Genomic DNA, 27,943 nt, shown 5'->3' on the forward strand with positions numbered 1-27,943 from the left:
GTTGCTCATCCTTGAACAGTGTAGTTTTTTTGGCTGACAATTCAATTTCAAGCAACAAGCTTTTCTTCATGGTCTCAATAATATTTTATTTTCTTGCTCTAATTCATCCGTTTAAAATATTTAGGAGTGCTCATATGAAAGTGATGAATAGGCACATAATTATGTCCATCTTTGTAAGATCCAAACCTAAGAAAATATTCAACAGAGCAATACTATTACAATATTATTTAACCTATGCAATTAAATCATATAATTACTACCCTACTTCTGAATGTGCTAGGCAATTTATTTCAGAAACAGGCCCCAACTCTATTAAATGTAAATCAGGTTCAATGTACTCTCTCCTACCAAAGGTCTTTGAGTGTAGTGGAGACAATTAATTACATTGATTCCACTGATGTTAAAGGCAGTCTATAATTGGAATTCCAGCTGAAAAAGCTGAGTGTTGCATTTATCTACTTAAATTCTAAGTGAAATTTTTATTCTTGATTTCAGGTGGAAAGACAATTTAAACACTCATAGTATCCAAACAGTCAATCCTGTTATTAATACTATACATCTTGCTCTTGAAAATTATGGTGACAATTGTAATTTTTCATGCCAAATTTAAATATGAAAGTTTTGACAACTGACTATTATGGTAGACAGACTTACAAAAGTAAAATGGAGTACTTATTAAAAATATCAGTGTTAAGAATATTGAAGAACAGTGCCATTGTATTTCTAAAGAAGTAGAGTTGATGAGAAAAAGTTCAATCTGTTCCAATACAGTAAACATTTTCTGATTATGGGCAGACAAAAGATTCTGTGCTGAAGTCAACTGAGAAAAATCTGAACGTGAATGCTAACTGTAGGCAAGTTCCATCATGTGGAAAAGTCTGGGCAAACTCCTGGTTAAACCAGGAAGCCAATGGCTGAGTGGTACATAAAAAGTGAGTAAGCAACTGTTGGATGTATATGAGAAAGTAATATATTCTGCATTGTGCATGTTAGGAGTAGTAAACACAGTATTACTGGGAATTATATCTCTGTGGCAACATCTATCACAAACTTCTTGATTCTTTCACTGATACTAATACTAGAGTAAACATCTTTCTCCATATATCTCTTCCTTATACAATACCAGTGGGAAAATTACAGCAATTTAGAAATAAATAACTCGTTTATGTTAAACCTAGTCCTTTTTTTTTCCTTCTTGACATATGCAAGACACTGCCTCAGGTATTCTCTTTAATTTTTGTTCCAATTATATGGTATGTGTTAAAATGATTATGCATAAAAGTACTTAATGTATATATTGTATCTGATATTCTAAGTAACAGTATATTAAGAGCCCAATCTCCAAAGTGCTGAGAAACATGGGAGATCTTTAATCGTCTATCAAATGAGTCACCACATCACTTGGCAAATATCCCTATCAAACAATCTCAGAAATTGCCTGGGTGAAATGAGCATTACTTGCAATTTATGCTGTGACACAACAGACTGGTTTTCCCAGGGTACATGCCAAATCAATTGAAAAAATGAAACTACAAATCAGAAATTCTTGACTCCTACTCTTCTGCTCAGTTGGGTGACCAGTGCCTCTCACTGTAGAAACAATTTTGTTCCTAGACTTCTCTTTTAAAAGACACCAGGTATATCATCCCCTTCATTTCCTATGAGAACTACTCACCTGGGATTGAAATGGATGTCCTCAGGAACTTGGTTGGGATCAGTAACAATTCTGTCATTGTCAACATAGCTATCCACTTGATCTGGGATTCTAAATTTGGCCATCTGGACTTCTGAATCACTTAAACCAGCATGAGATATGCGGGCATAACCCAGCCTATCAAATATGAGAAAAGTGAGTTTCAAGAAATTACTCAAGACAATTTCCGCATATTCTTAATGAATGCATCGGGTTTTTTCCCCCAAGAGTTATGCTTTAACTTATCAACACAATTTTCCATTTCTGTGAATTTCACCTTCAAAAAAACTGAAAGTTCTCCATAAACAGGATCATAACACCATGTCACAAGCATAAAAACTGATAAACTGTGTTTGACAGTAAAAATAAGTTCTATGTCTAAAAACCTTTTTAAAAAATTATTGCTTTAGAATATGAGTGCAGGTATAAACTCACCAAATTTTCATGGAAAAGATTTCAATATTCATAAAAGAAACTGAAGCATCAATTGAATGAACAATGAGAAAAATTCAAATTGCAAATAGCATTTTAGTTGAGGTTTTTTTAGTTGCCTTTTCTTATTTTTTACTCAATACTGTTAATGCAGCTATCAACTTTACAACTTGTGAGCACTGCAGAATTTGCCTAGTTTATTCAGAATAACCTGGATTCCATTCTTGTCCAAACATCACCAAGAGAATGATTTACAAGCAATCTGGTAAAAAAAAGATACGGAGTGTATAGATTCTGTGTCTCAATATGGGCTTACACAGTCCAAGTTTCCACTAAATCCAGCATAAAGATTGGCCGGATTAGATCAGCATTTTGCTTCAAGAAACCCTAAATGATACAGTTCAAAATTTCTGTCTTCTGTGTCACATACAAATTAGGTCTTAGGCTTCAGATTTTAGAATGAAGTTGCAAAGCCAGAACTTTGGAAAATGTAGTTTTATGCTACCAAAACAGAGTGGATCTGAAGGCTTTTGACACAGAATGATGAAACCTGTAATAGTGCCTTTGCAAATTATATTCAGAGACGCAGCAGTTCTTGTGATTCTAAGATCAATGTTTCACATAATTTTATTATAGGCCCAACTGCCCGTAATAATTGTTTAGTGATGTAAGACTCTTCCACAATCACTTACAGAAGATTATAAAGCTGATAACCATAAAGATACTTAAAACCTACAAATAAGTGATTCACTTTAACACACCTTATTACTCCACGATACATAATATAGCTGCACCATCTGTCCCGATCTGTACTGTCAATATCCTAGAATCAAAAAGGAAAAAAGTCAAACAAATAAAATAAGTGTTCATCTGGGCAGAATTTAGAGGCTGCCTAGAGCTCATCTACTCCTAACCCTGGCTAAAGTCACTTCAGGCAGGTTGCTCAGGACCTTATGCAACTTTTGAATATGCTCAAGGATGAAAGTTTCACTACTTCCCCAGGCCCCTCTTCTAACCCTGCAACTTTTCATTTCTTTTAACTGACTTTGCCTTGGGGCAACTGCTGTCCATTGCCTCTTGTTCTTTCACTGTGTAACTCCACCTTCTCTGCAAAATATCATGAGGTAGCTAAATACTGTATTTGAAAATGGGCATGTGTTTTCTTCTCTGTCTATATTTAAGTTACCAATTTGAAATATTTAACTGAGTGTTTCCAATGTATATTTTCTCTAAAGATGCAGTATTTTTATGTTACCTGCACATTTCCATTTTTTATTAATTCAGTATAGTCTCTGGATCCAGGAGCTGAAGTGATGTATCCTAGAAATACAACTTGCTTAGAGCTAGTCTTCAATAGGTTTGAAACAGCTATTGCTTGGAGTTTTCTGTCCAAGTCCTCTCTGAAAGAAATGGAAAAAAGACTTTAAGACATATACATACATTTTAGCTCACAATCTTTATGCTATGACATAGTGAACCACAAATCAATGTGGTACTATTTTTGTTGCTTAGTATTAGAGAGTATGAAAGTTCACAGAAAGCTCATTGACTCAAAATTATCATTACCCTAGATAAAAGCCACACGGTTATGGTAGATGTAATTCACATTCTCTTCCTATCCATTACAGGAACAACATTTTCTATTATTGTTTTGTTTTTAATACTGATACCATCACTAGGAAATGTGAATGTTAGTGTTTTGGTTATCTAAGGCTTTGTCTATGCTTGCACTTAAAATTTAACTGTGCTAGCATGATGCGGTGTATGACAAAGAACTTACATGCTAAAAAAAAATTATTATGGATAGATCACGGTAAATAAAGTCTTGAAGTATGGGTCCCATAATTTATGAAATGTAACTAGAGTTACATCATCCCATTAGCATTACTTAATTACATTTGGCATGTATTTCACATCTCTTTAACAAGATTTGCACAAGAGTTCCAGCATGATCAAAAGTGAGTAAGTGGAGCCTGGTAAAATATTTCATTGGATCCTATTCCCTGTCCTAGGATTTGTCACAAAACAATGCAAAAGAAGTTCTCTTTCTATGATTCTTCATGTTAATGACTTTAAACAGTTGTATAACTCATGTTGTGTTCTAGATTTTGGGAGTCTGGACTAAGCAACATTGACAGAGAGAGATGATTTTGAAACATGCAAACCCAAAAGAAGACAACAAGTTAAATGCAGCTATGCTTTCTAAATAGTGGTGCTTCTGACTGAAGCAACTGTATTAGGGAGAAAGAGCACACAGACAGGAGATGAAAAAAACTCCAAACACTTGAATAGAAGATTGATCTAGGTGTATGTGAAGTTGCCTGCTCAGCTAGCTGCGCTTTCCAGAATGCTCCTTTCCAGAAGATGGGATCTTTTAAAGGCATAGTTATAGTCCCACATTTTATAAATCATATTTAAAAGCAACCCTAGTTATGCAGTATTCTATGGTCTATGTCAACCTAAGCAGCAGAAGAAAAATATTAAAAATTATCAGTTATGTGCAGTAATTAGTTACAAATTATTTCCCCTCTAAAACACAACCTAATTTGCACTCATTTCCCATGTGTCTCCTCATATTTTCTCCCTCATCTTTATCTCCTTTCTTTGTGAGGAGATAATACAGTGTTATTTTCTTCTACTTTGATAAACAGTTTCTCAGACAGGTAAGTCTAATAATCTGTGTGAGGCACAGAATTAAATTGCTTTCTAGAGTTAAAAATGTGGAGTGATTTCTGACAACCACAGTTGTTTAAAAAATGGGAAATCTATAAATAATTTGCAGGTTTGGTGCTGTTTCTGTCAGGGGAAGGAAACAGGATACCAAGAATTCCTATGGCTTTCTGAGCAGCTTCTTTGTGTTATAATTTCCTGCACCCTCTCCACAAATTTGCCTCTCCATAAATTGTAACAATTTTTTTAAAAATTAAAGATCTTACTACATAGCCACAAACATACAGTAATTTCACGAATACAAGCCGCACCAATTTGACCAAAATTTTGGTGGAAACCCGGAAGTGCGGCTAATATTCCGGGGCGGCTAATACATTAACAAAATTCTAAAAGCTGCCAACACGGAAGTGAGAGCCCGCGGCAGCCCCAAGCCAAGCTGGAGCCCGGCCGGCCCCGGCAGAGGTGGAAAAGCCTGGCAGAGGCGGGGCCAGCAGTGTGGGGGGCGGGCGGCAGAGCCTGAGCCAGCAGGGCGGGGCAGGGGGGCGGCAGAGCCGGGTCAGTAGGGCAGGGGAGCCTGGGAGAACTGGGGCTAGCAGTGCAGGGGAGCATGGCAGAAGCAGGAAGGCCGGCGGGTGGGGCTGCCTGGCAGTGGGGGAAGCCCAGCAGAATCGGGGCCAGCAGCATGGGGGAGCCCGGCGGTGCGGGGGCCTGCAGTGCCGGCCAGGGCGAGGAAACGCGGCGGCGGTGCAGATGGGAGGGGGCGGCCGGCGAGCCCGGCGGCGGCAGCCCGCCGGCAGGGCTAGGGAACGCGGCGCGGCGCGGCCGGCGAGCTGGGCGGCGGCGGGCAGGGCTAGGGAACGCGGCGCGGCGCAGCCGGCGAGCCGGGCGGCGGCGGCAGCAGCCCGCCGGCAGGGCTAGGGAACGCGGCGCGGCTGGCGAGCCGGGTGGCGGCGGGCAGGGCTAGGGAACGCGGCGCGGCCGGCGAGCCGGGTGGCGGCAGCCCGCCGGCAGGGCTAGTGAATGCGGCGCGGCCGGCGGCGGCCCGCCGGCAGGGCTAGGGAACGCGGCGCGGCCGGCGAACCGGGCGGCGGCGGGCAGGGCTAGGGAACACGGCGCGGCCGGCGAGCCGGGCGGCGGCAGCCCGCCGGCAGGGCTAGGGAACGCGGCAGCGGGGCGGTGCTGACGGGAGAGGGGGGCCAGCGAGCCCGGCGGCGGCGGCAGTGGCTGGCCCGCCGGCAGGGCGAATACGTAAACAACGCAGCGGCGAGGCGGCCGGCATGCCTGCCAGCGGCGGCAGTGGCTGGCCCGCCGGCAGGGCGAGTACGTAAACAACGCAGCGGCGAGGCGGCCGGCATGCCTGCCAGCGGCGGCAGTGGCTGGCCCGCCGGCAGGGCGAGTACGTAAACAGCGCAGCGGCGAGGCGGCCGGCATGCCTGCCAGCGGCGGCAGTGGCTGGCCCGCCGGCAGGGCGAGTACGTAAACGCAGCGGCGGGGCGGTGCTGACGGGAGAGGGGGGCCAGTGAGCCCGGCGGCGGCTGCAGCACCACCCGGCCGGCCCCGTCAGCAACCATGAGCGGGCCGAGCCTTCCTGGCCCCGCCCCGAGCCAGTAAAGCCCTCTATGCCGCGATCCTGTTACTAATTGGCCAATTTGTGAAAGCTGTGCACGGATTCTCGCGACGAACGAAAGTGCGGCTAATATTCGGGGTGCGGCTTATCTATTGACAAAGACAGCAACATTGTTGAGGCACCGGAAGTGCGGCTTATAATCCGTGCGGCTTGTATTCGTGAAACTACTGTACTAGATATCCCATCAAATATAACAGAAATTACAGCTAATGGAGCATTCACAAAACTGTCTCTTATTGATATTCATTACACACAAGTAGTCAAAACATTGTTTTCAAGAACTGAAATATATACCTTATTCTTTTCCATCACTTATTTGCTTTACTGGTATAATATTACTTTTCTGAATTCAGAGATCAGACTTGCAATTTCCACTTGCATACTCTCAGAAGGACATTGATGGATATTTTTGTTGCTGTTTCAACACTGTCCTTTCTTGGGGGTTTCGGATTTGTTACTCTTTTTTATAAAAAAATAACATTTTTCCATTAATGCTGTCTAACTGTACCCAATCTGCACTCATTGTGGAATGCAACATGTCTATTCCACATGCAAAAAGTCAGAAGGAAGCCATCCTGCACTGAAATGCATCTTAGCCCCATCATTTGTTGTGATTTTGCAGAAATGTATCTTTAGATCTCTAGTAATTCAGACAGTAGGTTCAGCTGAGTTTTGCATGACACATTTGCCCTACCTTAAAGAATGCTTCAAATTTTTAAACCAGTAGTTTAACCAATTTTAAACTGTCATTTCTTCATATTTTTCAAATATATCCTGCTAGAACCAGCATTACAGCAGTAGATTTTAAAGGGTACAAAAGAAATCCCAGAAATTTGCATATTAAATTTCATGGCTTTGTACACTCAATGTAAAAATAAGTAAAATACACACTCTTCATTTCCGAAGTGAGCGACAACAAAATCAACCAGCTTCCCTGTGAAGTTGACAGTCAGGGAGATGGCAGGTGCAATCTCTCCCTCTGGAGATGGAAGGAGGTGATGAGTTGATTTTACAATTGGATACCTGGATAACGCCATAATCCTACGTGAGGAGAAGCAAAAAGTTACATTTTGTAGTTCATAAGCTTCAAAGGTGTGACTAAGGATAAATGTGAGCAGAAGACCAGCAGTCACTGAAAAAAAACTGTAAGACCAGAATACAAATCATCCCTAGTGGATTATTCTGAATATACAATGCCCTCCAAAATACTGCTTAACTATATGTCTAAAAATATATGATCAAGTTAATTTCTACACAAAGAAATATCATTCCATAAATATGAACTCTTTCTTGACCTTTTAATGATCTGTATTTCAGACAAAACAGAATTTTATACTACCAGAAATCAAAAGGTATTTTATTAAAAGTAGAAGTAGGTAGAAATATGCCTTTAAAATGGGAGATTTCTTTTTTTCAGCTTCTGTTTGGACATTTTGCATCAGGTTTTTTCAATGTATTTCATTAATAAAATCTCAGCCCCGTTCTTCCTCAAATGGACAGGGTCTGGAAGAAGAAAGTTACTAAATGCCCCTCACATATGGCAAAAATTGAATAGCCGTTGCATCACAGAAATTCCATCTACTATAGAGATGTGTATATCTCCCTGGAAAAAAAAAAGCCATATTATATGCCAGTATTTTTCCAGAGGACAAAGACATTTAAAGATATGCAGCTGGTAGGTGGTCAAGCATTAAGGTAAAATTAGACACAAAATATCTGGTCAAACAGACATATACCTTTCTATTCCCATTTCCCATTATACAGCCCAAGCTAGATTTAATGAATTCAAAATTTCTCATATCTCCTGATGTGCTACATTTTCCAATTGCTATTCACGTTTTTCGAAGTCTGAAATATGAAATTCTCACAGCCCAAAACAAAATAATGTGAAAAGTGCATCGTATACAGTACATGGAATGTTAAACTTCCAAATCTGTACATTAAAGGGCAGGATGCCATTCTCTGCATCACCAAAACCAAAGTAGCTTATGGGGGCAGGCACCAAAATCTGATCATGTTTAGCAATGAGAAAACTCCATCAAAGCCTGCTCCTAAAGGACAAACTTCAATAAGTGATTATAGTGATTACTATTCCAACTATTCTTTGCTTCTGTATTAGTGCACTTTGTATTGGGCAACATACTTACATCTATTCACTGTCACTGTGCATGCAAAGATGACTCACCCCCAAGTGTGATCTCTTGTACTTGGACCAAAATCTGTATAAAAGCCCAGTCTTTCTCCTAGCCACATTGTAGGATCATGGTTTCCAATGAATGGTTTAGAGGCATCGCTCTCTATAATAGTGATAAAATCTGCTTCTAAGATGAGAGGGAAAAAAAGAAAATATTTTCACATTTATAACTGTTACAAATAAATGGGACTTATAAATAACTACATAATGTCATTATTTCCATTCTGATTACAGAGGGATGGACACAAGCCCTTCAGGGGACAGTCAAGGCAAACCAACATTGTCAACAAAGTCATGCCCAAATTTTTGGCTACTGCAGGCCACACAAATTCTGATGAAAATGCACTCAGTGTCTGCTTGCCATAGCTCATCGCTGGTGCATAACCAGAAAAACACGAGACTGCAGAATAATGCTGGCCTGCACAGACCTTGTGCCATTTCAAAAGCATTAGAGATACTGTGCACACACAAATTAATAGCACAGTAGCAAGTCTACTGCTTTCAATTAGATGAACAAACACTACATAACACTTCTGCACTTCCCTTCATCTACCAAATCCTATTGTGCTTCAAAGGGTCCTGTGCAAGACACAGCTGGATGCTGTTGCCACAATAATTATTCAGTCCAAAGCAACCTTGCATCATCCCCAAGGCATGGTAACAGAAGGGTTTGCAGCTGCAGTGAATTTCTGACCACCTGCAGCCACCTCACTTTCTCATAGCACTGTGGTCCTTCCACGTTTACATGCAGAGGTGTGGTTTTGCAGGGGAACATGATGGGCTCCCCAATATTTTAACTGCAGGATACAGGAAGAACTAGGCAGTCCCTTGAGGAAATGGCATCTAAGAAACACCTGTTCATGCCTGAAGGAAGGTGAGAAGTCTGCAAGCTGCCCACAGGACAGCTGAACCATTCAGACTCAGCTTGAACAGCAAATCAATACAGCTACTGCAGCAGCAACAAGTGCTCTCTTCTTGCTGCAGTTATGTCCCTCTTAGAGTGTTCTCCTACACAGGAAGGCAAATCAAGTTGCCTTTAATCCACAGTCCTTCCATAAGGAATTATGACCATCGAGCACCACAGAAGATTTTTTGCTTTCAAAATACCCTATGCAGCAATGTAAAGCATTGTCAACAGGGAAAATGGGAGCTCAGAGTTCTTAAGTGGATTCCCAGATTCTTCCTTCTATATCATTACCATACATGCTGATCACAGAAACAGTAACTGAAACCATTAAGAAGGGTTGATGTTGGATCCCTCCAGGGCTGGACTGAAATTCCAGTCACAAAAGTCATTACATGTTGCATCTTCACTATTCCAACAGAGAGGTGAACCCAAGGAATGCACATCCACCACATCTCTAGAAACAACCCCTATCCTAAAGCAGATAGCCACTCTTTCTCTGTGGCTTTCAAAATCAGAAACTCTTCTTATAGGAATTTCTAGCTGAACTCTGAATGCATTTACTGACAATGTTAATGCAGTATTTTATATAACAACATACACGTAACATGACATTCCAAAATACTGTTTCCACATATTAGAAATTAGGATTTATTTATATTTTGCAATTTGCTGCCTTTTTGACTCACCAATTTTCTTTTTTAGAAGTGATATTTCATTACCCTAAAGAAATGCCAATGGACATAACCAGATAATAATTTTTTCTAATATTCATTAATTTAAACTACAGTAAATTCACGAATACAAGCCGCACTGACTATAAGCCGCATCTCTGGGTGTTGGCAAATATTTCGGTTTTTGTCCATAGATAAGCCGCACCCGAATATAAGCCGCTTTGTCGTTCGCAGCGAGGACCCGCGTGCAATTAGTAACAGAACCGCGGGAGGGCGGGGTTTACTGGCTGAGCTAAGGCTGTGCAGGCTCGGCCCGCTAGGGGCCGCTGACGGGGCCAGGTGGTCCAGCACGGTGCTGCAGCTCGGGGCCGGCCGGAGCTGCCACTGGGCTCGGTCACCCCGGGTCGGCGCTGCCCTGCGGTGGCAGGCAGGGACGGAGCTTCCCCTGCTCCTACGGCAGCGGCGGCGGGCGGGGAGGGAGCTTTCCCGCTCCTGCCGCGGCGGCGGCGGGCGGGGACAAAGCACCCCATCGGCTCCCCGAGCCGCGGCAATGGCTGCGCGGGGCTCCCGTCGGCTCCCCGGGCCACAGCAATGGCTTGCGCGGGGCTCCTGTCGGCTCCCCGAGCCGCAGCAATGGCGGCGCGCGCTTCCCCCCCCTCCCCGGGCCGCAGCAATGGCGTCGCGCGCTTCCCCCCCCTCCCCGGGCCGCAGCAATGGCGGCGCCGGCTTCCCCCCCCCTCCCTGGGCCGCAGCAATGGCGGCGCCGGCTTCCCCCCCCCTCCCTGGGCCGCAGCAATGGCGGCGCCGGCTTCCCCCCCCCTCCCTGGGCCGCAGCAATGGCGGCGCGCGCTTCCCCCCCCCTCCCCGGGCCGCAGCAATGGTGGCGCGGGCTTCCCCCCCCCCTCCCCGGGCCGCGGTAGGGGCGGCCCGGGTCCCCCCCTCTCCTCCCCGGGCCGCGGCAATGGCGGCGCCGGGCCCCCCCCGTCTCTCCCCTGGGCTGTGGCAGAGGAGGAAAGAGAGCTCTCCCGCCTCTCTCCCCGCCCCCCCGTGCTGCCTACAGGGAGCCAGGCTCCACCCGCGGTGCAACAAAGTAGCGATTTGTAACAATCGCAAAATGCCGACTTTGCAGCTGCTCGGCTCAGCACTCTGGCAGGCACTTCTGAGGTTGTATTAGCCGCTCCTGATTATTAGCCGCATTTCCGGTTTAGGAGCAAAATCTTAGTCAAATTGGTGCGGCTTGTATTCGTGAAATTACTGTATAGGTACCAGAAATGAATGCATTCATTAAAATTCATAAATAAATATGCAAAGACAAATAATCATCCAGACATGAACTATGGAATCACTTATTTAGAAGAATGCTCCAAATTTCAATTCATTAAATGTCCTGGTTGTTTTCTCATATCACCAGACAGCCAACATAGCTCAGCTCTCTGAACCTTTGGTCGTGGGACAATGGAGTGAATGAGGTGGCTGCCAGGTTGAGGCGGGGCCTCGGCCAGTAACCGCGCAGGGGAAACTGGGGGCGGAGCCTTGCTGCAAAAAAAAAGTGCGCCTTATAGTCCGGTGCGCCTTATCTGATCTACAAAGTTGCGAATTTTGCCGACTCCTGGGGGGTGCGCCTTATGGTTGTGAAATTACTGTACTTTTTGTAAATACCATTGTATTTTATGTAAAAGGATAATATTTCATTTATCCAAAGAAATTCTCTGTAGACAAGTAACTCATCAGCAATACGAAAAAATCCAAATAAGAAATGTTTCCTCTAACCAGAAAGCTCTTTAAAACATATTAAACAAATTATCACCTCTGCAAATGGATTTTTGACTGAAGTGATTGCATTCAAACAGTACACAAATTGAGGAGAAAACCACTAAATACAGGTTCTTGTGTTAATGCAAAAACGGCCTCAGTTACTAAGCAGGTGTTTTCACTTCTATCTCTTCAGATGAATCCTCCCAAATATAAATGAAGCAGGGAAAAAAAGAGTTACCTGTCTGATTAAGCAAATTAGCTGAACCTTCCAAATTAGACCATCCTTCATTGTCATAGCCAAATCTAAAAGGCCAGATCAGAGCAGAGAAATCTCTTTTTGGAACCTCAAAAAATAAATGGAAAAAAGTAAAATAAAATTTGAATTTTACATATTATAGCTTTGCAGTAAACAGCACCATGATGCCATAAAAGACATACAAGGATACAAAAAGAGATGTTTTAACCAGTACATCTTCCTAATAAAGCAGTCAGAATTACAAAATACTAAATCTTGTATTAACAAGGGAACAAAAGTCATCATATTTAAAATGAATTTGTACAAGTAACAATAAACAAATGAAGAGGCAAGAGACAATGCATTTTTTTACCTTACTAAGAGGAACTAACCACTTTTTGCCACACAATAAGGTACTACAAACCTGAATTAATTGAAAAAAGAGGGCTGTGTAAATCTGTATGCATTTGTGAATCTAACACTGAACTTCATGAGTGTTAACCATCTTGTTATTTATTACTTTGGCAATACCTATTCTCTTGCAAGATAGAAAACTGGAATCTTCAAATTTTTATTCAATTTTCCTACCTAGTCTAAGTCTAAGCTATGTCAACCAACTTTTCAGAGAGCTTCAATTCAGGGTTATGATATAATATAGAACCATAGAATTCCTTCACCTGAAGAAACCTCAGGAAGTTATCTGTTCAAATTCCTCCTACATGAGATCAGGCTGCTAACAGCATTGTCCAGTTTGAATATAGTTCAAATAAATTAATTTATAAGAGTAATGTTCAAATTTAATATATGAGACAAGAATCTCCCAAATTTTCAAAATATTTTTTCCTTCATAGCATCACTATAAATCTCCAAAGACCTGGACATTTCAATTTGATATTAATTTATAAGTTGAATATTTGCATCTTCATTTATGCATTAGTTTTTCTGAATACTTGGTTACAAAAATTTCTTCAGCAACAATTAACACACCTAAGCTATCATACACACATTTTACTACATATTTGAAAGTTACCATTCTCACAAACACCCTACTCACCCCTTGGCCCAACTTCTTCTGGTAAGTTTTATAACGTAAACCCAGTCCAAGCAAACCAACACCAACAAACAGCCACAATACTTGAAATAGAAAAACACAGGAAGAATGTTTTTAATTCAAGAAAAGATAATGTTATTATCGCTGTTAAACAGGACACTGTTATTCTAAGGTCTGTTATTCACAGAATGAGAAACGTTTAAGTGACAATACCACAAGGCAGTATCTATGCAGGCAAAATATGCGTACGTGTGCAAACACACTCTCCAAAACTCAACATGCTGAGCAGATAAAATGTAGCAAAACTCCTTGGAGCAGTTACACAAAAATTACACTTACTAAAGAATTCACTATAGGACCTGAGTAAAAGCATCATGTTCATTCTTCAGTATTTTCCTCTCCGTGTGCAAATACACATTTGCAGCACACAGTTTTCATCTTGTATTAATACAATGTGTAGAACAAAATTTAGTTTACTCCACAAGCCTTTAGATGTCACAAAGACATGACTCTTGCCAGACTTACAGAGTGGTCATTTGTTTGACATACTCTTGGAAAGACAGTGCAGCTTAATGGAAAGCATATTCAGAGCTTTCTAATTGCTCCTGTAGCATTGCAAATAACCACAGCGTGCACTTAAGAGCTCTCACCATTCAGCACAATGTACAGTAATTTCACGACTATAAGGCGCACCCTTTTGACTAAAATCTCCCCCCAAAACCGGAAGTGTGCCTTATAGTCCGGTGCGCCTTATCTGATCTACAAAGTTGCGACATTTGCCACCCCGGAAGTGAGAGCCCGCCGGCATCGGGGCCTCCCCCGTGCGGGGCAGGTCCGCCGGCATCGGGGCCTCCGCCACGCGGGGCGGGCCCGCCGGCATAGGGGCATCCCCCGCGCGGGGCGGGCCCGCCGGCATCGGGGCGTCCCCGCCGGCATCGGGGCGTCCCCGCCGGCATCGGGGCGTCCCCTGCACGGGGCGGACCCGCTGGCATCGGGGCCTCCCCCGCGCGGGGCCGGCCCGCCGACATCGGGACGGCTCCCGTGCGGGGGGTGTGAAAGCCGCAGGAATCGGATCGGCTGCCGCGCGGAAAGGGGCGAAAGCTGCTGGAAGCACAGCAGCCGCCGCGCGGGGGGGGCGAAAGCGGCCGGAATCACAGCGGCCGCCACGCGGGGTGGGGTGAAAGCCGCCGGAATCACAGCGGCTGCCATGCGGAGAGGGGGAAAGCCGCCAGAATCGGATCGGCTGCCGCGCAGGGGGAGCGAAAGCCGCCGGAATTGGAGCGGCTGCCGCGCGGGGAGGGGGCAAGCAGCTGGAATCGGGGCAGCGGCGGCACGGGGCAAGCCTGCCGGCATTGGGTCACCCGGAGCGCCAGGGAACTCCCAGAACAGCGGGGCCCTGGGGATGCTGCACGGAGCGGCGGTGGGCATAGCCCGGCCCTGCCGGGTACAGGCAGGCCCGGGAGCCAATGGCTGCCGGATTGAGGCGGGGCCTCGGCCAGCAAGCGCGCGGGAGGAGCTGGGGGTGGAGCCTCGCTGCAAAAAAAAAAACCGGTGTGCCTTATAGACCGGTGCGCCTTATCTGATCTACAAAGTTGCAAAATGTGCCGGCTCCCGGGGGGTGCGCCTTATAGTCCGGTGCACCTTATGGTCGTGAAATTACTGTAATTTGATGATCAAAGCCCTCTGCAGTTATTTCATTTACACAGTGGCATATGCTATCTACAATGATTTCAGTAACTTCAGTTTATTCTTTCATATATTTTAAAAGATACGAAAATATTTTAATACAAGTTTTCTGGAATGGTTTTGTGTAAAATTTAAATACATTTTATAATGGAAGATGTCAGAAAGAAGGACATGCTACTTATATTAACACATCAAGCAATACTCTGCAAGACACAAAGGTGCTTAGAGTAGAAGCTGAGAAACAGTACAAGTCTGAGCATGATGAGGAAGTACAAGAGGTACTGTTGCAACATTACAATATCAGCTGAGGAAGGGCTTTGTTTTGTGACAGGTAATATTTTGAAATAATAATTTACTTTTGTGAAATGTTTCTTTGCAGTAATATTCAAACCACTTGAAATAGTGCTCATGTTCTCTGACACACAAACTCTCAGAGGCCACATTCTTTTGCCTCCTAAGTATACAGGGTCAAGACCTCCATAAAGATTACAGAAACAGCCCTGAAAAACTGTGAAGCACTATTCCAAATGCAGCAAAATGCACACAAATGGCAAGAAATTTGATCCAAAGTCACAGAAGAAAAGATGCAGGAACTGGGATATTCAGCATCCTGATGTCTATAGGGTTACCATGCCCTCATGCCTAGCATTTTGTTCCTTTGCCAAACTTCATGCTATTGACAGACGTTTTTCTTTAGAAACAGTAAGCTGACAACAAAAACAAACCAGGGACTCAAATGATTGTAGAGAAACAGTTGAAAACATTTGTATGGTTTAAAAGCCAAAAAGTGATAAAACCTCAGATATTTGGTTTTCATTTCTCTTCAATACCTAAGGAAAAAAGCAGACCCCATACATATAATCTGAAAATCTGGGATCCCTGTACTGTGCAGCAGCTCTGGGCCAGTGAGTGCCACCACACTGCCAGCCAGCCCACAGAACCCTAGCAGAGCTGTCACACTGCAGCTCTGGGCCAGTGAGTGCCACCACACTGCCAGCCAGCCCACACAGCAGAGTTGTCACACTGCACCACCTCAAAATTGCCATAGAGGATGGTAAGGAAATCATTCAGCTCTTTTGTACACACAGAGTAAATTCAAAGATCCAGAAAGGCCTCCTCCTCAACCACTAAAATTAAACTGCCAATGATGCTGAATCAATTTTCACATTTTGGTTTTTGACCAGTTTCTTGTCTCTGTTTAACACATTCCATTAGGAATAGCCTCTGTCAGTCATAATCACAGTGATTCAGCTCCTCCAGCAGTGTATATCTTCATTAACCTGGAACTAGGGAAATACCAACTACCAGTCTGCCTCTAAAACTAGTACCAAAAAAGCATTTCTGAAACATCTGAACAAATACTCCACAGTGTTATTTTTTCCTCAGACAGAATTCCTAGAGCCATATGGAAAAGGAACTAAAATTATACTTACTTAGTTTAATATAGTTTTTACTCCTTTTGAAGAATGGTTTTTGACTGCTTTTCACTTCAAAGACAGAAATAAGGTCTTTCTTGGGTCCTGTTAGAAAGCCTACCCCAATACACAACATTATAAAACCTGTAAAAATATAAGTAATTAGTTTTTTCATAGACCTTTAACATATTAAACACTGCTCATAAACACAACTTTTATAAACTCCCAGCTGTTGTGTTACAACACAACAACCTTATGGTTCCAACAACAGAGATGTTTCAAAGCAAAATGAAGATAAAACCCATACCTAATGAGGCAATGCAGGAACTACAAGATTTATTGTCAGCACTCTCAAGTAAAGACTGATTTCCAGGGTATTATGTCAAAAAGGCTAATACATGGCAGATAAATTATGCTAAAATCATTCCAGGCCCTATTGATGGCTACAGCTCTCAGCTGGGCCCACTGTTTTCAAAGTTTACTGAAATTAACCTGGACAACAATTGAAGAACAATTGAACTACACCTACATATTACAGAACCTCAAAATAACAGCTTGATGAAAAAAAGTATGTTGATGATTGCACAGATCTATTGTCTTTGACAATGAACTGCTCTGTCACCAAGATACAAGTAAAACGTTTTTCATATAGGAACTACAAAAGCAATTGCTCAACAATTTGTTGTAAAACAGTGCAAGCAGACTGTAACAGGTTTGAAGGTCAATTTAACGTGGTAGTACCTTGTATTCTGGAACTCCAGAGCCAACAGAAATAGTTCTGCTTTTTAAGAACAGAAAACTAAACACATCTACAGATACATTTTAAAAGCTAGTAAGCAACTTCAGTGCACTAACTGTTGCAACGTGTGGGGATGGTATCTTTTCAATAAGTAGCTCAGATTAATAGTACAAGGTCTTTTCCAATCCCTAATGAGATAAAGAATCCAATTACTTTCAAAGGAAGCATGGGAAGATAATGAACTGGATAAGAGCTCTGCCGGAGAAGGCATAGATCCTTAATATCTTTGTGGCATAGTTAATTAATTATAGCAGCCATATTTTACTTCAGCTAACTATTACTCAGTATTTTTTATTCCCCTTACTTGCTACATTAGTTGTAATGCAAATTTGCAAACCAGGATGCTGGGTCTAGCACAACTAAGGGGCGCACACAAAACCTTTCTCAAAGGGTGACTGATTCACACCCATTAAAGTTGATGCAGATCAGGAATCTGAACCCTCAGCATTATATTACATCACAGTGAAGCAGCACAGAAGTTTTAAATATAATGGTCTTACTTTCATTGTCACTTTTCCTGATGCAGTTCCCTACTCAAACTGCAGCAAGAGAAAGGCAGGATATTGGAGGAGAAGAAAGCAAGAAATAGCACGTGCACCTGGAAGAAACCAGAAGCAAACAAGCAGTTTGCCAGAAAGCCAAGCTGTAAGGATAAAAGCACAGCAACAAATACACAGCCTCATGGCATAATCTTTGATAAGCTATGGGATCACATAAAAAAGACAGAAACTGGATTCTCAGATGGATTTTAAATTCATATAGTGCCATCAGCTGTGTTCCATTTATAGTTTTCTTTACCAAAGAGAAAATTAGAGTCATCTCTTTGTTACTACCCAGTGATCACGCCACGTAAATTAATCACAAGGTGCCTTTCAAAGGAAGTAACAGAGAGGAATTTTGAATAAAAGTATTACTTTTGTGAAAGCATTACTCAAGGAAGCATTTGATACTCCTCTACCACATGCTTTCTACTTACAACTTCAAAAAATTAAATTTAATTAGCTAAGATAAATGTTTCTAAGGACTCCTCAAAGTGCTTTCAGAACAAAGAAAATAATGCAATAATGGAAGTAAATTCTCCTCAAAACATAATGAACTCAAATCCCTCATGTTAATGCCATATTATAAAAATATACATGCAGAGGAAGAAACTGGAGTGACACAAAGTGGTTGCAAAGACATCTATGAAATCTGAAACCTTTGGAGCAACAAGTTAAGCACAGCATTCATTATTACTTTCCAAACAAAATATAGGCTAATGCCTCATATTTGAAAAAACATCCCACACAATTAGCCCAAGACAATGTTTGGCACTGTTTAAATATAGTTAGTGAAATATGCCACTGAAACATGTTAGTACCTATTGGGAAAATAGCTCTGGAGACAAAACCAGGAAGGGTTGGTTTCCTTTCCACCTCTCCACCCTCATCAAGTGATCATTTTGCTAAAGCCCTTATATTTGCTCAACTCAGTTCTTCCTTATTTGCAAATACCTGACAATTTGTTTTCTGCCTGTCCTGTTCACATGTTTCTGACGCTACAGGCTCATCTGAATTCCCCCAAACTTGCTGGTGTGTCCACAAAACATAAGGTAGAGCGACATAGGAAAGAAGCTCAGGTGTCCAATGTAGACTAGCTAGATCAGCAGGATGCTGCACTTTGCTCTGCAGAGCAGGGCTAAATAATGCACTGAATTACATTACAGTCCCAGTAGGTACCCTGTTACCTGAGGCACTACTACTTAGGTAGACAGCATATTTGTGCATTCACACCCTGGATTGCAGCCATATTTTAAGGGTGACTGATTAACAGATCTCTTCCTCCACTGCGCACTTTAGTTATTTAGTTATTTTCCCACTTTGTCATTTTCCCTTTACTGAATTCCATTTTCTGTCCAAGCCTTAGACTATTTCTAACAGTAAAGAAACAAGTAGATTATTTTTTGCATGTCTCATTAATTTTTGCACTGAAATTCTTACCACAAGCAAGTGGTAAGCAAGTAAACAATAACCGAGCATTTGAAAAGACTCTTTATGCACTAGATATATTTCACATGTCTGCCTGAGGGTAAAGCAAGCATATTTGTATTTGTTCATTATCACAAATGTACCTAGAAGAAGATGGGAGCTTTCTCTAAGGTAAACTCCTCCAGGTACAAATTTATAAGCTGTACACCATACACAGAAGAATAATTCAAGAACATAGGCAAACATGGCTGTACTCATGGCCTTCCCGGGATGCAGACAGCTGACAAAGCCTCCAGCTAGCTGAGGCCACACACACATAGTAAAGATACCAAGAATGTTGCCTGCAACAGCAGCACTCCAGGTATGTAAATAAAGGAGACCAGCTGAAGATGCCAAACCTGTGAAGGGGTAGAAAAGAATAGAGTAAGTCTCAATCAGGTATATTATCAACCACATTCATTTTCATATTCTAGCTAGCAAAAAAAATAGAGTCTAGGAAATATAATTCTGCTTTCCAGCCATGAAAACTGAATCACTAGAAGGACAGTTATTTACAGTAGCCAAAGAAAGTCTTTTAATTTTCCCAATATCTCATTCTTTTTAACATCACCTAATCAGCTGAAAACAGTACAGCAAAAAGAGGGCAGAGAAACACCATCAATAGCCAAAGCTGAACAGTTTTTTTACAGAGATCTTCAGCACAACAGAGGAATGATGCAGTTCTTAAGAGAGTAACAGGTCTGTCAGCTATGAATCTTTTCTACCATAAGACATAAAGAATCAAATAGATTAATATGAAGAGAAAATATATATTTTCCTGATCTTTCCCTGTAGATAACCATAGGATGTGCAAGAAAGCAGCTATTAATCTTTTGCTAACTGCAAGATACTTGACTTACCATGCTATCTTTGATATGGTGATTTGAGCCTAAACAGAACATTAACAATCACAGAACCTCTCTATAACAGTACAAATTCATTTTAAAACATTATTGTAGGTACAAATATTTATTGTCACATCATCAAAGGAAATGCATAGAAACACTTTTAATATTTAACTCTCATATATCAAGGTTCTGAGCATTTCAGAATACAATGCTTGAATCAACTAAAGAACCTTTCTGTGCTTGTTTTAAATAAGCAATGTGTGTACATCAAAAATCAAATGTTCATGCTTATATTACAATCTGTACACACATTGTTAACACTAAAACCTGCCTTTTCATATTATTTTACTGCTTGCAGAACTTGGCAAATGAAGAGACAGGAGGCAAGCTTGTCTCCAGTAGACTGCTTGTTAAATTACAAGTTATTTTGCCTCTTGTGGAATTGAGAGGTTTGTGTCATCTCAACCCCATAACCCTAGATATGGCCTTATCATATAATCAGTAAGGTTGAAGAAGGCCTCTAAGATCATCAAGTCCAGCTGTTATACAATGCAGATGGTCAGAAGTGAGATGCTGCTCAAGAGAACAGACCTCAACAGGGCTTCTGAAGATAGTAACACTGCTCTGCAGTGGCCTGGAGATTTGGCCTGTAACCCTTAGTCAACTGGTCAGACATATATGTACTACAGTCAGTGACAAGAGAAAAGGAGGCTTTGATCAGCCACACTTTTCTGAGATGTGGTGTCAGGTAGGGAATAAGGTAACAGGCAAAAATTCTGCTCAGGATTTGCACCTACCTATGAGAAACAAGGCAAAACTGATGACAGACGACCAGCTCCAAAATGAAAGCATCAGTCCATGAGCAAGGCCCAACAGAACTGTACCTCTGATACAACAATAAGGAAAAAAAACCCATGCACTAAAATTATTTTAAAAGCATCTGACATTGAAAAAGAAACTTCTAGATATACAGACGAGACTCCTTGGTAATACATTATAATTATTTTTCTATAAACAAAGCAAATTTTGCTCACACCTGGCTACATTTTCTTCTCTTCATTGGATGTAAAAAAATATTGAAAATATTTTGAAAATAATGGCAATTTACTGTAATGTGTAAGCAAGCTGTGTTCAGCAGCAAAGCAGTCCCCTGAAATCTTGGTACAAAAGGCAAAAACAACTCGGAGAAAACAGAGGGAAGAATCCACCCTAAACATAAGCATTTTCTTCATGTCAAATAAGGAATCCTACAGTATCTAACACTGCTCTCAGTCTTGGGGAGCTCTTTTGTATACCAATTCCAAATTATAAACTCTGTCACCTGCCATCATATGTAGTTGACTCAGAATAACTAATTAGGTCTCTTCCTAGATTTTGAAACCTGAATGAACCAAGCACAGCATTAAGACTGCATTCTTATTAATCAAAACTTCTACTGAAGTATATATTTTAATATTGCACACAGTTTATTTATTTATTTATTTTGTGCATGCATCTCTGATCATCTCCTCTCTGAAGCCAATTCCTAGACTGATTTACTGCATATTATAGGCGCACTGCATTTGTAAGTCCTTGAAGTTCAGTCCTAATCTAAAAATTGTTTTGAAATGTGGCAAACCAAGATTTTAGTTCTGAAATAAAAATAATTTTGGATCAGAAATTTTAAGGTCTGGACAAAATACTCAGAAATATCTCAAAGGAAGAATGAATCCTCTCTGTGAAGTACCTTGTGTTCAATTTTCTCTGTCTTAATTCTTATACCATCATCGGGTTGAGTACTAATTTGTCACCCACTACAGCACTGTATTTTGATTACAATTTTGTAATAAAAATAAAAATAAAAATAAAAATAAAAAATAAAAAATAAAAAATAAAAATATAATAATAGTAATACACTTACCCATATGGATTAGGATCTGGACCTGTATGTGGATGTCCACTTACTGCCCATCTAGAAATTAAAGAAACCTCCCCAAATATCCAAAGAATGAGGAACATGAGGCTGCCGAAAGCAATCCCTGATAAAAACCAATGAGGATGGGAAGCAGTCTCTCTAACCACATAACCAGTTTTGTTTGTTTCTTGCTTCCTCTTGTCTCCATCTAGAATAAGAAAAAGAAGATTTCCATCTATAAATAGAATAGCTAAGCAAACTGTCAAATCCTATTAGCAAGAGTTACTGAGAAAAAGAAAAAGCCAAAATCACAAATTTACTAGAATGAATTACATGCATAAAAGCTAATTTATCTGATTTGGGTTGTGTTATCAGAAATTGGTAACATAAAAAAAAAATTAAAAATCTTTATAACAACCCTAGGTCTGTAAAGAAAATATACTCACCATAAATGTGAAATGCCAACCTGCCCATCTGATTATTTTCCATAACATTGGAATTCAATATTTAAATTGGCTTTGAAAATCAGCAGAAAAGTTATTAGAATTTATTCAGAGGCTTCTGATCTCTGAAACTCTAAACTCTGATAAGAACAAAACCTGACACTTTCAAATAAGCCAGAAATAAACTCCTTTCCTTCTCCTTTTTCCCATGTGCTTTAGAACCTGTCTCATCAACAGCACCTTTAATTGCATAGTATTATTTTGTCACTCACAAACAAGACAGATTTCCTTCCTAATCTGCAGCAGATTCCCATTCTAAATTCTGATGAAAGCTCAGGTTTAATTTAGATGATGTAATGCAAGCTTACAGACAATATGCATGATGTTAATTTATACCCACTTACACACAGCTAAGGTTTTATCTTTGAATTAATTCATGAAGGTTATACTGAGAAGGAAGGAAATTCTAAGGATTTAACATGAGCTGCCTTAACTAACCAACTCTACCTTGCTGTCTTTATTGGCAATATCACCTCCACAGTTTATGCCAGCCCCACTTCTGTGTATGCTGTGCAAACACTCCAAGCACTTGGGCAAATTTTAACCAGGACAACTTATCCAGTCCTCCAATTCTTACTGTTTCTTTTCACATATCAGCTGTTCCCCAACTTTGTCCTGTCTCCCCTACTCTGTTGAAAGATGTGCACTGGCACAGAAACTCAAAGTGCAAGTTGAATTAACAAGAAAAACACCACAAATGTTTCATGCTGGAAAGACAATAATCCATTCTGGTTTTATTGGTCTATCTTATGCCTTTGTTTGTTTTACTGTCATATTGTTGGCACTGCAATAAGGAAAAAGAGGCAGTTCCAGCACCAACTTACCAGAGTTTGTATGAATTGTGATACCGTTCTGCCAAATTATGGGCAGATGAAAGTACCCCACGACTTCTATAGCCTGCAATGCTCATGCAGTAGGTCTAAAACCGGACTATGTTGAAAAAAAACCAAAGAACCAAAACATAGTGACACATAGCTAGGTATATTTAGGTTCTTTTCATAACCACCATCTTTGCTGCAATATGCTTACCTGAATGAATTCGCTCCATTGCTGCTACAAAACCGATTGTCAGTATGATAGTATTGGCAATTTGTGAGCTCCAGACTGGATTAAGTGATGTGTACCAGATACGAAGAACAAGGAGCATTATCTTGCCTAGCATGAAACCCCATATCCTGATGAACCTGTAAGAATCAGTTTTTTAAATAGTGAGGCATTTGGAGGACAAAAAAAAAAAAAAAAAAAAAAAGCAGCTTTCAATATAAAGAAACATCAGTTGAATTCCATCAGTAAAAGACAATACCTTTGTAAACTGTTTCCTGACCACCATGTTACTGTTTGAACCAGCAATGAAGAAGAAACACCAGCAGCCAAGATAAGTAGTCTGATTGAAGCATTTGGTGCATGGTATGATGCTAAGCTTCCTACAAACAAACAGATACACAGAGAGGTTACTTTAATAATCAATAGAGACCGGCTAATAAGGATTTCCTGTGCATTAGTTCAAGGTTGTCTGTAACTTGAATGGCTAACCACTTATCCAAAAACATGAAACTACACATTTTTAAACAAACCAAAGAAATGTAGGTATGCATAGAAACTGGGTATACATGGCTTCATAGCAGTTACAATTTTTAGGGAAAAAATTATATGAAGCAATTATCCAACAATCCAAGTGATTGCCTTTATTTAAGTACTTATGATGATTGATTTCATAGAGAGAATATATGGATAAAATATCTAAGCATCCAGATATTCCTCAACCATGCACTTAGATGGTTGATCTCAACCAACCTTAGATGGTTGAGATAACTCAAAAGCCATAAAGTTTTATGTACTGTGACTGCTCCTTTCTCAAAAGGATATGGCTTTTGCTGTAGCACACTTACAAAAGGAAGAATGTGGCAAAAGCCACATTCTTTATTAGATAGGAGCAGTCACCATACATACCACAGGGATTAGTAATCAACAGCCTCAGTAGGTGTGAACAGGGCTTTCTCTGGCACAGTATCTGGTCTCAGAAGTGGTCACTACCAGCCTGTGCCATTTTATTACTGAAAATTACCACTTTCCCAGCCACTGAAAGAGAGCACGTGCAACATCTTTGTCATTTCCCAGGGCACAGTGACCCCACACTACCAACAGTTTCAAACACTGCTAATAGGTTTCCAATTCAAGTGATAATGGACCACATACACTCTCGTAACTTCAGTCAGTGTGGCAAATTCTGGCCCAGAACTAATGACACACAGCAGAAGAAGCAGCAACACTGTTATGATACCAGCCATTTGCCATGTGAGTATGAGTCAAACTTGAAGGGATGTTAAGCAAGTACTGTCAGAAATGGAGCTGCAGATTCTGGCAACACATGTTAGGAATCCTCCAACTGTTTACCTGCTCATTCTACTCAGAGTAAAAGATGCAAAGCTTAGAGCCAAGATGATAAACAAGATCAATGTGCAGTGAAAGTTCATGTACAGTACACACAGGTTTCTGTCACTAAATTGTGCTGGCAATCCATAAACCTGTCTCTTCAAATACTTCTTCCTGTGCCCTACCCTGATTAAAGTTAGCATGGGTTTGCCAAATTAGAGCAGACACACCTTTTGTTGCTGGGCAAGTACACCCAGGACTTAAATATATCTATCCAAACACCCAAATTTAACGCGTGTTGTCTGAAGACACTGAGGCAAATAGACACTACCACAGCATACTTTGTTGTTGTTTGTTTGTTTTTTAATAAAACACAAAATCAAGCAGTATGAAAGAATACAGAAATTAGAAGTTGCAGGGAAAATAAAGCTTCCTGAAAATGTAGAAAGAAACAGAACACAAAAATAAAATCATCCCTGTAAATATTAGCTAAACATGGAGAATTTTCTTATTTTTGGATTGTGAAAATGAAGACCAAGTAGAATGGGGTGGAACATGCATGGGATAGATTGTTCTGCCTGACAGTTCAACAAGTCCCAGAGAAAGGCCATGGCCTTTTTGAGAAGGAAAAAAGATCAAAAACAGAATTAATAAAATTGTCTCAGTATGAAGGAGGAAAAAAGCAGGAAGAACTGAGAAACAGAAGACTCAGCAGCATAGTATGATGGGACAGAACTAGAACAAAAGACTACCATAGGCCTGTCACTGTTGTTTATTTAGCAGAACAAAATTACGCTCTTTTAAGTGATTTCCATCTCTTTTGGCAAAGTGAACTAGTAAACACAGCAACGTGATCTGAAGGACTAATCTTAAATAAACACAGCAAATTTTATGTTACTATCACATCTGAAGGAAGGTGCAATTTTAAATGCTTATACTCATTCCTAGCTTCTAAACTAGAAGATCTTGCAGAAAGCAATACACTAGGCACTGCTAAAAGAAGCTGAAGATTCTGCTCACTGAGAAGCTTATTACAAAACAACGAGAAAAGTATTAGGATGAATACAATGGGAAGAGTAGGAAAAGAAAGCAACATGGTAAGACTATTCTTCATGAAAATCAATGACACCAACAAACTGCTCAGTTCTAGTATTTTTCTAGAGATAAAGAATAAGAATTCTTTTTTAAAAAACTACACAGGTAAAGTAAATAAAATTATCTTACTCTGTTTTCTATCAGTAAAAGAAGAAAACAATAAGGAAAGTGATGATCTGTCTATCATATTGACAATTGAGGAGCTAGGATCTACTGCTTCTGAAACACATCACTCAGCAGAAGCAATTTCACCTCTGCACAGGATGGAGACCCTTGTCTCCTCTGAGTTCATTTGGTGTGGCAAATTCTTTATCAATCGTGGCTGTAACCACCAAACCTTCTCCAAAAAGCTTTCAAAAAATCAAGACGAGCTAAGATTTGCACCAGTTAGCTGAAGACTGAAGTGAGAGTCCCAGCAAGTCTTGGTTTAAGAAGGAGCCTGTGGAATGGGAAAGAGGTCATCTATTTCCTGAATTCAAGAGCAAATATTCGTCCTGTGCAACTGACCATATAAGGGTTATTTCATGTTTAGGATGAGCCTATAACCCCTCTACAGGCATACAGATAGATGTATTTAATTTTAAAAAAACATTCTTAGAAGATAAAGAAATAAGAAAGAATGTTTCACCCATAGAAGATTAATCTTATAATAGCCCCAAGCTGTTCTGTAACACCTCATCCCTACCCATTGTCACAATCCAAAAAACACCTGCTCTGCTGGTATTTGAGTGATACTGAAAACATCTTTCCTATTGGGCATCACTCTTACTAAATTAAAAGTTCCTAGAAATAAAAGGGAAATAAGATTTTTCTGTATTTATGCAATGCAACGGCTGCAAACAATATTTCTCTGATTATAGCTAAAAACTGGAGAGAAAAAGAGGACCTCAACAAAACATGAGCATGGGGAGAGCGAGAACTTCTTACTCCTGTCTCTTTTTGTAATTGTCTGAATTTTAAAGCAGTTTGGATTGTTTGTTCTTACACACTGACACCAAAACTGAATCTATAACTCACTACAATGTGTACTTACCAACCATAGTCAGTCTCAGAAAGGCTAGGACATACTCATTGTTAGCCAACCTCCAAAAAGGGCCAATTGTCAAGAATATCGGGGAAAAGAAGGCAACAGCAAAAACTTCTAGGCCTGTGAGTGCCAGTGTCTGAAGGGGGAAGTAGTAGATCATTGGTGGCAGGGCATGGTAAAGAGACCACGAAATGTAGCCTAAAACAAGAACAAACCAAAAAAAAGAAAACCCCATCATGTATTTTCAACAACAGGATTTCCTGGAGATTACTTTAAAAGTACCATTTTATACTTTCGCATAGAGATTATCAAATGTATTTGAAAGCAGCTCAAACAACAGCTAGCTTCTCTGAAGAAATGTTTGTTATTTCAAGTTAAACTAACACATTTTCCGAGGAAATAGAATTATGAGAATAAACACCTCTTCCTCCACTTAGATAGCAGTTCTGAGTAAGAACCTCAACTTCAGAAAGGATGAGTTCAGAGAGCTGGCTAAAAGCAGTCCACCCACAGTCTCAGAGCTCCTCAAAGGCAGCCCTTTGGCTAAAGGAATTATTCTAATAAATCGGTGTGCTGTTCTCCCCTGGAGACACCTTCTCCAGGCACAGCAGCCCTGCGCTGTGGCTTTCCGTGCTTCGCGGGAGATGCACGGAGCAGAGGACCACCCTCGGCACCCTGCTTTGAGCAGAGCAGCGCAGCCCCGGCTCTGCAACACCCGCACCAACACCCGGCCGGGAGCAGCAATAAATTCTAGGCTGATTCGAGAGACAGAAAGCATTCCAGCACTAGAGGAAAAAGAAGAACTCAAAGAAGAACACTCAGGTGCGAGCACTCTTTACTCATTCCACAGAACTATTCATCGGGGGCACGCCCGCACGTCCGGAGAGCCCCGCGAAACTCGGCCGGTCCCGGCTGAGCTCCCCCGGTGCCCTTAACCGCGGCCCCTCGCCGCCACCTACCCAGGACGCTCTCCGAGAGAACGGCCTTCCACAGGGGAAGCATCGCCCCCGGTTCTGCCCGGCTCGGGAGCCGAGTCCCGAATGCAGGTGAGGGCGCGGCCCG

The 27,943-nt window shown here is 41.2% G+C and overlaps 1 protein-coding gene across 1 annotated transcript; it reads right to left on the reverse strand.

Moving 5' to 3' along the window:
* Positions 1 to 27,901, reverse strand: CWH43 (cell wall biogenesis 43 C-terminal homolog). Its single transcript, XM_033061196.1, has 16 exons — positions 27,841 to 27,901; positions 26,888 to 27,079; positions 23,690 to 23,810; positions 23,416 to 23,570; positions 21,890 to 22,091; positions 20,787 to 20,875; positions 19,246 to 19,500; positions 16,355 to 16,480; positions 13,239 to 13,318; positions 12,188 to 12,293; positions 8,608 to 8,743; positions 7,314 to 7,463; positions 3,381 to 3,525; positions 2,887 to 2,948; positions 1,676 to 1,831; positions 1 to 186 (listed from the first exon to the last, which is right to left on the reverse strand). Exons 1-16 carry the CDS (start codon positions 27,881 to 27,883, stop codon positions 99 to 101), a joined length of 2,106 nt encoding a protein of 701 aa, XP_032917087.1. The 5' UTR covers positions 27,884 to 27,901; the 3' UTR covers positions 1 to 98.
* Between the last annotated feature and the right edge of the window lie 42 nt (positions 27,902 to 27,943).

The sequence above is a fragment of the Catharus ustulatus genome, chromosome 5 (genome assembly GCF_009819885.2).
Source record: "Catharus ustulatus isolate bCatUst1 chromosome 5, bCatUst1.pri.v2, whole genome shotgun sequence".
Classification (NCBI taxonomy): Eukaryota; Metazoa; Chordata; class Aves; order Passeriformes; family Turdidae; genus Catharus; species Catharus ustulatus.